Source organism: Falco biarmicus, chromosome 1, assembly GCF_023638135.1.
Source record: "Falco biarmicus isolate bFalBia1 chromosome 1, bFalBia1.pri, whole genome shotgun sequence".
NCBI lineage: Eukaryota > Metazoa > Chordata > Aves > Falconiformes > Falconidae > Falco > Falco biarmicus.
In genome coordinates, this window is record NC_079288.1 from 13,284,915 (window position 1) to 13,296,151 (window position 11,237).

At 42.0% G+C, this 11,237-nt stretch overlaps 1 protein-coding gene across 1 annotated transcript in view; it reads right to left on the reverse strand.

Moving 5' to 3' along the window:
• Nucleotides 1-10,914, reverse strand: part of SEC14L1 (SEC14 like lipid binding 1) — a 41,979-nt gene extending 31,065 nt beyond the window's left edge. The window contains exons 1-2 of the mRNA XM_056332514.1: nucleotides 10,785-10,914; nucleotides 9,291-9,381 (exon numbers count right to left, since the gene is read on the reverse strand). Of these exons, the coding sequence (XP_056188489.1) occupies nucleotides 9,291-9,353 (63 nt within the window). The 5' untranslated portion in view covers nucleotides 9,354-9,381; nucleotides 10,785-10,914. The remainder of the gene's footprint in view (nucleotides 1-9,290; nucleotides 9,382-10,784) is intronic.
• Between the last annotated feature and the right edge of the window lie 323 nt (nucleotides 10,915-11,237).

The window sequence follows — 11,237 nt, forward strand, 5'->3', positions numbered from 1 at the left end:
GCTGAGCGAGCAGGAGCCAGGCTCTACATAAAGGATACATCTTTTGACAGAGCGTGTCATGAAGCACAAACTCCTGCTGGAGGGTGTCACGATAAGAGTTTGCTTGGCTCCAGAACGGAATTGGGCAGGCACAAGAAAGTAAGTGCATGCGGTGCTATTATAGACAACGGGCACATTCTGGACCAGAAGGGCTGTCAAGACACATCACTGTAGGATGAGTATCCCGAGAGTGTTACAGTATGGTGTTATCATTCTTATCCTCTTCCCTGGAGGCAGATACTGCCCTTGGCCACTGCCAGATACATAGCACACTAGCTAGATGGGCATCAGCACTGTTCTCATTAAGAGACAGAACACAATCCATTTTCCCACATCCAAATACATCATTAAGCACTCAATCAGGTAATACCACTGCTAGATGCATCACTGGTATGTTAAGGTGGTACAACTTCTGCATCCCAAACCCTGTTCCCCAATAAAATACAAACAGAAAGATACTACCTAGCTTCAAAAGATAAGCCAATTAATAGAGGAACAGCCAAGATTCCTTTCTTTCCTAAAAGGCAATTAAAATCATAGATTATAGACAATCAGTTCTTTGTTCTTTACCCTCCTTTACAGCAAAGAAAGGCAAACAAAAGCAAGTTTAGTCAACACAGAACAAACAAGGTTCAAGTGAAATTGCTTTAAATTCTGTTTGTTACAACATCAGTGGCTGCACCATGCAGACCATGAAACACTTCAATAGAAATAAGTAATTTTATAGAGCCCTGAATTCAGTAATGAAGAATTTATCCACAGGCCAATGAATTGCACAGCAAAGAGAGAGCTTTGCAAATTAAGTAGTATAATTTACACACTGAATGAAACAGCCAGAAAAAAAACATCCTCTGGAAAGGATTCTGCTGACTGATGTTCCTGAACTGGACTTAACAGCTATAGCATTCATATTTTACACTAAATGAAGAGACAATGCACTTGAGAAAGGAAGTGCTCTCATCAGGAAACTAACTGTTCCCCTTCTGTGGTGGCATAAACAAATATAAATGACACATCGCCATCCTGACCATCACTAGAGAAACAGACATTTTCACAAAATGAGATCTATTATTATCCAAGCAATATGATATAATGTCACAGCAGCAGTAGGCAAGGCAGAAAGTTACCAGTCACAGAGATACTGAAATGTTGAGAGGTTTGCAATGTAGTTTTGAACTGTTAGTGATCTGCACGTGTTTCAAAAAGCATCTATACTCAAGTTCTGAGAATATAAATAACATCAGAATGAAAACAGATGTAATTATCCAACAAGCAATCCAAACTGTACATAACTCTACAGACTTAAGATATTTAACTTCATAAATCTGACTGTGACAAAGTCTTGGAATGCTAATTTAAGAGAACCCAAACATACATAATCAAGAACTAAAGCAGTTTAAAAATTTGTTTTTAATACAAGGTAGCTTCTCTTTGCTCCCTCCCACGATCACTCTGCTGTCGCCAGAGTTAAAGCTGTCAGGTTTCAACAGCCCTATGCTATTTTTATTTTCAGATTTATTGATATATAGTCCCCAAACCTAATTATCATAAAGTAAAACCCAAGAGGAATCCAAGACCGAAAATGTTCAAATCTGAATACAAAGCAAGAAAGCCAACCAGTCAGCTCACATACCACCCCACCATTAGATTGTATATTTTCTTTCATTTTTCTAAAAAAAAAAAAAAGGACAGATTCCCCTTTCTGCAAAAGCAACTCACAGAACCCACAACTCCAAGCAATTAAGCACAATTTAAGCAAAAAATACTTTACCCTGCTACCAGGCCTGAAGACTGCTGAATCAAGTATCTAATGGGCCCTTCGTTTACTGTTACAGCAACGGGCTTTGGCATTTTTCAAACTGCAAATCCCTAATTATTTCCCCATAGAATCAAGGGCTCCCACAGGGCAACATGTACCAACAAATGCCCTGCTGACTTGCTTTCTTTCTTGTGGCCAGCTGCCATCAGCTTGCTAACAGCGCAGGAGGGGATGAGCACCTGCTCCCACATGGGTGCTCACCAGCCTGAAGCGAGCCTGGTGAGGAAACCAAGCTAACAAGGTATTTATTTTCCCTTCTTTCCAAGACAGCTTTTGACCAGCCTATCTCCCTAAATTGGCTTGCTGATGAAACGTGTCTTTGCAAGAAAGCAACAAGAGCGAGCTGGTACACCAGCTTTACTGTAATGGGAAACCACACAGTTGGTGATGTTTCTCTGCCCCTTAGAAGACAGAGCCCATGAACCACAAGCTGAAAACCTCTGTGGATAGGGCTGAAATCAGCACTGCTCAAGCAAAAGCAATGCAGGGGACAGCCAAGACCTTGAGACTTGATCTCAAATTTTGATGGCTCATTGCTTGCTTGTACTCTTTTGGCAACGCTGCCCCACACCGCAGTGGAGCCCAGAGGATGCCAGCCGGTCCTTCCAACACAAGCTTCCAGCCATGCTGCCACCAGCATGGTCCCTGGCATGACTCTCACCTCAGACATCACCAATAACAACTGAAACCAGCTGCATGTGAATCGACTGTGAGAAAGCTGAATTATATTACCTGTAATAGGCCTTACTTAACATTACTTAACCTGACCTGTCTTAACTACAGCACAGAAATGAGATAAAAAGTTAATAATTCAGCTTAACAGCCTAGTTCTTCATTTAGAATATATACACAGTAGTTTTAAACTACATGAAAAATTGGAAGACATTCACTTGGGAGAAAAGAAAATAGACCATTTAAGACTAACCTGTAATTAATTTTAACTTGAGCTAATTAAGAGATTTCCATGCAAAATCTCAGAAGAGTCATTCTATATTCAGAGCGCAACAGTTATAAGATCACATTGCTGCCCTCCTTCTAGAAAAGAACTGAACTCAAACCAAGTGCAAAGCAAAACCAGTCTTGGTTACAACGAATACCCCTCAGTTCCGTGTTCTTTCAAAGTGTGGACTCTCGAGTGAACGCACGCTTTATGGAAAGCCCTCAGGGGGTGCCTCCAATCCCTCAGGCTCTCCTTCTACTCCCCCTTTCGTGGTGTGCTTGTTGGCAGAGCTGCTCAAACGTTCTGCTGCAAGAGCAGCAAGAACTCCGCATGAACAGGACGTGCCTATCGCTCGAGCTGGAGGTGCACACAGTGGCCATACTATACAGAAACGCCTCACACGACACACAGCTGAGGTCTCTGATCTCCAACTCCTGGCTTCTCATTGGACATGTTTTTATAATTGACAAAAAAAAATACATCGTATCTCTTTCCCACAGGGGTAGAGGGGGGCAGGGTTTGAAGGTTCTTACACATACATCTTAATGGCTAACCGCAAGTTAAATTACGGGCATGAAGTTATATACCTTTTCCAGATCGTAACTGACTATCATGAGTGTCTAGGACTCTGCAGAGCGTGTTAACCACTTCCTTTCTGCCAGGTTCCCACATGTTTAAGAGTTTTCGCTCAAAGGCAATGTCACTTGGCTGATAAACAGACCCTAGTGCAGCACTGCGCACCAGCCTCAGAGCTAAAACAACTGCAAAGCGTTAAAAGCTTGGAGTGCTTTCAGAACAAAGCAACAAAAATGGGTTTGCTACTTTTTTTTTTTCTTCTATTGACACCTTTCACAGTTTGACAGTAGTGGTAGTTTAGCTTTTAAAGTGTAAAAGACTTGTTAAAAAAACTCACTAAAAGCATTTGGTGAAGAAGAGAACTGCAGCTGTCAGCTACAGTCAGGTCATGTGTTTGCCCACAGAAAAAAAACAGGAAACAGCTAGCCATGGAAATATCTAAGCAGGCCATGAAACAACAAGTGAATTGCACAGTAAGCAGGCTGCTAAGTCAACATTTTTCCCTAGTGCTCAGCTTAACTCTTACATTTGTTAACCACGGCTCATTCCAAACAATTGGTCAAAAATTCGCCAGAAAATCCATACAAACACTGTTCCACTGCAGTTTTACCAACACGTTTCCATCAGTAAATAAGCCTGAATTTTCAACAAAGACAGGAAGCAAAGGAGATGAGAGTCTGGGAGTCACGCAGCAAAAGGGAGAACAGCTGAGCAGGCTCGGCAGCGGACACTGTTTGCTCCCTTCCCCAGGCTTTAAGCATCCAAGACAAATCCTCAAGAAGGTGTACCGTGCCGAGGGAATAAATTACTTCTCTATACATTTAAAGCCTACTCTGTGCTTTCAAAAGCACTTGGGGAATGTCTTCTTTTTCTCCCTGGCCTCTCAGCACCTCTCCACATGGTGTGTGGAATGCATTTTTTCCAAGAGAAAGAAAATGAGACTATAGAAGGAATAAAAACTGTAGGGATTTATGAGCAGGTGTGACACTTGATAGAGTTATTCTTTCTAAATGACATTTTAAAGTAATAACCTTTACAATGAAGATGATGTACTGCCTGATCAGGAAACTCATTACAATCTAGATCAAGGGATTATACTTTGATTTTTCCATCTGGAAAAACGTAATTTTTTTCTAATCTACTCTATCATTGAAGCATATTCATGCCATCTACAATCTTATTACTTTCCTGTAATTTAGGGATAGTTTCATTCACAGAGAATTAAGCATTACCTTAAATGCTTATTTTTTTCAGATCTATAAAACCAAAGCAAGCCAGGCAGCCTGCTGTCCACATGCAGCAAATCTGAACCATTAAAATTATATTGTAAGGAAAAAGGCACTACACATTGTACTTACTGAGAAAGATTTATACTTTAGATATTCCACCAAAACAAAGGGAAAACAGGAGACCAATTTTTTTTTTTGTAAGTATTTTGATGAAAATACATAGCTTGGAAGGAAGTAGTCTCCAGCGTCAAGGCAGCACAAGATTAATTGCAATTTTGACTTTAAAATAAAAATTAAATGCATTTTTCCACAACTGCAAGCTCCTGACAGTGATGACTAATTTACTTACAGACTTCTCTTCATACTTTGGCACCAGTGGAAGCTGACAAATGCCAGGAACTTTAACAAAGTGGAAACATTATTTTAGGTATTCAAAAGACTGCAAAATACCTTTGAAAGTCTGCCTCCTGTCACTGGCAGATTTGAAAAACAGTCATTTTCACAAAGCCACAAGTTCTTAAAACTTACATCAATGTGACTAAATGTAACAGGACAGGTTCAGAGCACACTTGCTGTGTTCAGTCACGTTACTATTCATGTGTATTTCTGAAGCTAATTTGTGGCTGTAAATAGGACATTTTCTAAATGGGCTGAAAAGCAATAGATTTTCCACAGAGCTTCCAGAAACTACAAAAGACCCCTCTGGTCAATGGTTCAATTCAATGTGGTTTTTTTCCCCAAAAAATCGTACTTATTTTCAGTTTGCATAAATTCCACTCTTGGAATGCCATAGTAGCTGATTATTCATTATTTAAATTTACTTTGGAAATTAAACTCAAGGGACATTTTCTAATGCATGTCAAGACTGAAAATGAGCTGTGAGTCTCCAAAGTTAATTTTAGCCTCATGTGTGTTAAGAAAGATTCAAGTTCTTAACTGCCTTTTAACACTAAAAACTACTTATTCAGCAGAGTCCCTATGTTAATTTAAATGTAGACCTCTTTAAGCTAAAATAAAAAATTGAATCTATAATCTTTAAAAGTTTTATAAAAGCAGCTTCTCAGTTTTTCTCCAATATATCGAACCTTGGTAACTTGACAAGCAATTCTAAGTAAACAGTCACTTTTCTAGATCTCAGCTGCTTCCAGCATTACGTAAACTTCAACATGAACAGGAGGAAAAATGAGGAAAGATTCTATTCAGTCTGCTAAACAGCGGTGCAAGTTGTTGTTTTGGTTTCTTTGGTTGTTGCTTTTTTTAATATATATATACACACACAGTTTTCAAGAAGTTGATTATGACAGATGTGTGACAGAGCAGCCAGAAGGCACCATGTCAGCATTGGTAACCATTTGGCGAAATCTGTTGCCTGTGATAGGCGTGTCAGACCAAAATGCAGTAATTTGGAGCCTATGATTCTAGAATCTTTTCAAGTTCAGAAGACAGTTTCATTAAAATATTTGCATGCAGTTCTTACTGTTTTTAAAGCAACTTACAGTATCGCCTGGAACACGCGATTTGCTAGTACAAGGAAATCTTCAAGGCAAGTAACATATTAGATTTCATGTAGCTTGCCTTTACTGACAAGGGCAGGCAAGAAGCATCAGCAATGGACCTCCTGACTCTGCATTAACAGTACTTCACCAATTCTCTCGCTGACTTGAAAGATAAGGGGTTGTGCCTTCAAGTACATTGTCATAGAGATACATTAAGAGTTCAACAGATGATTTTTGGATTTCAGTGGAGGAGCATAACAGAAACTTATTTTCAACACCAGTTCAACTTAGAAAAAGAATTTTCACTGTGTCTATTTTAAAAGTCTTTATATCATAATTGCCTGCAAAACACTTGTCTTGTCAACCTTGGTTTAGATCACAGTGGAATTAAATCCATTTTTTTGTCTTAATAAAGCTGCACTCAGCCCTCACAGAGAGAAAAAAGTTCTCTCAAAACACACTAGGGCAGCATGAATGGAATGCTGATTGTACTTTATTCTCCCTCAAGTACCTCTTTGAAACCCAGGAAAGGAAATGTGGGCATATAGGAAATCTGTAGTGTAAATGACCCATTCTGCAACTGGCATTCACTCAGTTGCTTGTAGAAAAGAATTTTATGCTGATTTTTCTGCCTGAAAGCTAAATATTAGTTTGACTTAATGAGTTCCAATTTGTAATTGGAACATGTATCATCCAGGAAATCTTTACAGTCCACGTGGGCTTCACTGACACTGATCTTCATTATTACTCTATAGAGTGGAATTACCTCCAGTTCTGTGAAACTTGCAGGGAAGGGAGAACAATTTTCCAAATAAATTTTTTTAAAGTACTCAGCACCTTAAGACAAAGATGAGATCCCACACAACAAGATCCAGGCTAGAAACAGTGATTTTTTTTAATTATTTTTTTTTTACCCAATTCATAATAAAGAACACTGCTGCCACATTGGCCAAAGGTTTCTTCAAGAGGCTTTTTACTGACAGCTGAGTGTCTCTGGTGTGTGGGTTTAAATCTCTATTTGAGGACGCATATTCTCAAAGGCTGGGTGCAAATAAAAGAGAGGGATAGAGAAAAATCAAATAAAATGCATAGTGTTACAGTCATTTGTTGAGTGCTTTAAATTCAAGCTTGGTATATACCAGCATGTGTTCCTCATTTCAGATGAGCTGCTGGCACCGTTAAAATAACATTATAGCACTTTTTTGTTAGGGATATGCTACATAGTACTTCCACTTTAGTGAGCACAAAATTTGACAGGAATATTCCTTCCAGAAATACTTCATCAACTTAGGCAATCGCTATTCAATCAGGGGAAAACAGAAACAAAAAGTTTCAAACTATCCTATACTGTTTATATTCTTTAAAGAATTTGGTTTATGGAGGTACTCTTCTACATACTTCAGAAAATGCATGAACAGTTTTGATAAGTCACCATGAGGAATTTTACATGGTTTAAAAAACCAGTAACAGAAGCAACATGGCAGGAGAAGGAGGTTCATCCAATGATCACATTCTGAACAAGTGCAAGTGGTAACTCACTGCCTTGACACAGATTAAATAAATCATATGTGTTATTGCTAATCTAAACTTCCAGTCTAAAAGCATCCTGTTCAGCTGTTTCTTTTTATAAAGATTCTTCTCCTCTTAGTTCACTGTTTTAATTTTTCAGCTATTGTTTTATCCTAGTTGCATAGACAGTATAGCCTCTTCCTCTGCAAAGGAGAAAAGCATTCATGTAAGAAAAGACTTAATATTTGTTAAAAATTATTCTTCAAATGTTATTGCCAAGACACAGTTTGAGAACTCAAAGTTATTAATAGTCAGAAGTATTTCTAATTAAACCCAATAAAGCATTGCAAAAAATCCTCATGTCAGCACTTTGAATCAAAATACCCTTAAAGAAATAACTTGAAAGAAGAATTTTTGCCTTCAATTCAACAGCAAGGTAAAGACTTGTCAGTTCAGCAAACAGCCAAAGAATTTTGTCAAAGAAACTCATTTTGGTTGACTGATCTAACAATCAGTATACTTCACTGAAAGCTAGTTAGACGCAGAACCAAATGTAAAGTGGAAACCATCTGAACCCTACCTGTCACGAGTGTGGTAAAATCCTAAAAAACCTTAAATGCATCACAGTCAGATTCTTCACCACTCATGAAAGTAACCACTCTCCACCCTGAAGTGTTCACAAGACCAAGACCTGTGCATGTAATACTGGAGGCAGCTTTAGAAATAAGACAAAAAGAAACGGAGGTATTCCCTGCAGAGTGATCTAATCCTTTTTTGCCCTGTGACTGTGAAGGATCACTTCTGTAAGGAACTCTGCACACCAAGCCATGTGATCTACCCAAATATTTACACTATGAACTCTATTAAAACTCTCCTCTGAAGCCATTAAACATAGCATTTTCAGAAAGTGAAACAAAACAATTACTATTTAGATTATTACTTAGTTTTAACTGATTTTATCAGGTAGCTGACCTGATTGCTCTCCTCAACTAGTCTTCCTAACTCACGAGAACCACACAGTTGTCATTTTGGCTGAATATATTTAGAAATCTCAAATACCTACTTCCTTTCTGTTTTTTAAAAGAAAAAATAAGAGGGCAGGGGGGGTGGGGAAGAGGGAAAGAAAAGTGAGCCCAATTAGGATTTTGTTGTTACTATTTGTAACATTAGCACACAAATTGCCAACCACACGCCCAAGAGGCTTTTTGTTCATCTCTGCCCTCCCTAGCAGTCTTCTTCCCCCCTGCCCCCCAGAATATTACCAACACTCAAAACGCTTTCTCCTCTTTTGTTCAGGCTTACCCTTGCTTTCATGGTCTTCTCTGTGCTCTCTAGTCTGATGAATAACAACAACAACCTTCTAAACGACATCCTCGATGCTTTCTCCCATACTAGAATAGTCTACCCCCAGTAATCAGCTGGGAAGTATGGTTCAAGCCTACTTTTGCTGTAACTTAAAAAAAAAATAATCTATAAACTACATCTAAACTTTGGGAGAAAGAGAGAACACATTCTGCAAAAAAACCCATCAGGTAGAGAAGCCACCATTAAAACATAATGCCTCTCATTTTGTATATTGTTTCAGATTTGTACGTTCCACAGTACTTATCAAACCAGGCCAAGTACTTTAGTGATGCCAGTAACCATCAAGGAAGGAAATTACAGCAAAAATTAATACTTACAGCCATAATTAACTCAAAAGGGTGTTTATACACCCGTACGGGGGATTGATACTTCTGTACCATAGCTGCAGTTCGTAAGATCAACTCAAACCTGAAAAAGAAATTTTTAAAGCCATCTGTCAAGTGTAGGAAGCCATTTTCAATCTTCTCTTACAATTGTTCCATGCATGGTACCACGCTAGCAATTCTACAGGAAATCCTTCACGATTCTTTGATGACCTTTTTTGGAGGGAAGATGCAATGGGATCTAAGAAAAGCTATGTATATTTTTGTCAGAAATGCCTTATCATTTCTTCCAAAGACGATGCCTAATTAACTCATTTTCAGTCCAGCTTTAGTAACAAATCTTCAACACCTTTCATGACTCTTCATCAGGATGGTGAGGCTTCCTGCGTGGCTGAGAACCAAACACTGACACACACCAGCTAAAAGCAGAAAAGCGTTGCCCAATCCCCCAGCAAGGGAAGTGGGTTGCCTTGCCTATAGGTTATCCTGAATTGGGACTGGCTTAAAAAAAAAAAAGTAAAACAAAAAAGGTTAAAAAATATACCAAGTGCTAAAAAAACCTTGCTTTTAGAAATAAAGAAAAAAATGGATCACTACAGCACACTGATACCAGGCATTCCTTCATCGTTTCCAAATCAAATTAATCAAGAGTTTTGCGAGAGAAACTTGAGAGAGCGCTGGGGAGAAAAACTTAAGAGAAACTACAGACATTCCAGCAGACGTCCAGAAAACATTCCCCGGCAAAACGGAACGGTGACCCCCCGGCTCGGTGGCTGCTCTCCCCGGCAGCGTGTGCCCCAAACTCTCCCGAATGCCATCACATCTATTGAAAAACACCGGCAGCAGCGCTGGCAGACGCAACCACGGGCTGCCAGCCAGACTCATTTTAGCGAGAAATGGGTTTATTACAATAAGTTAGTTTTATTGGGTTTTTTAATGGGCTCTGGCGTTACCGGCAGCGCTGCGGGGCACCGTCAGCGGCTCCGGGAGCGGGGCACGGCAGCTCCGCGGCCAGCGGCACAACAAAGTTCACCCGACCGCCTGCTCAAGAGCGGAATTTACCCATGACTACCCCGCATTTACAAAAAACACCTGAATCAGCAAAAAAAAAAAAAAAAAAAAAAAAGCCGCAAACCTCCCCTAATCCATGGACAAAAAGAGTTACACAACAAAGAAACTCAACGTTCCCCGCACCGCCCGCCCGGCCCGCGCCGCCTCCGCCCGCCCGGCACCTGTAACAGCCCCGGGGCGCCCGGCCGCCCCCGTCCCGCGGGCCGTTAGCCCCCACACCCCAGGGAGCGCCGCTCGCCTCTCTGCGCCCACCCCCACCGGCAGCGCTGAGGGCAGCGGGGAGGGTGCTGCGGGGGACAGCAGCGGCGGGGCCGAAGGGGCTCCGGGGGAAGGGAGGGGGAAACGCGGGCGGCGGGGCACGGGGAGGGGAGGGGAGGGGAGGGCGGGGGGGGCAGGTACCGGCGCGGCGCCCCTTACCGCCTCCCGTCACGACGGCCGGCCGCGCTCTGGCCTCATGCCGGCACGGGGCAGCGCCGCCGCCAGTTCCGCCGGGGGAGGGGCGGGGCCGCCGCCGCCAGTTGTTAGTGGTGACAGGGCGCGGGGGCGGAGCTTGGCCCCCGGCCAGGCGCTGCGCATGCGCGGCCGCGCGGCGGGGAGGCGAGGGCGGGCGCCGTCTCCCCGCGCTGCCGCTGCGCCTGCGCGCTGGTTCCGGCGGGTGGGGGAGGAGGGGCGGTGCGGCGCGGCGTGGCGCATGCCCAGTGCGGGGAGCGGCGAGCCCTGGGCCGCGGCCATGGGGATGGCGCTCGCCCGGGCACGCGCACCCAGCGGACAGGCCCTCGTACAGGCACAGGCGCGGACACCCCTCAGACACAGACGACTCACACAGGCACACGCTCCCCTCATACACGCGCACCCCTCATAGAGGAGCAC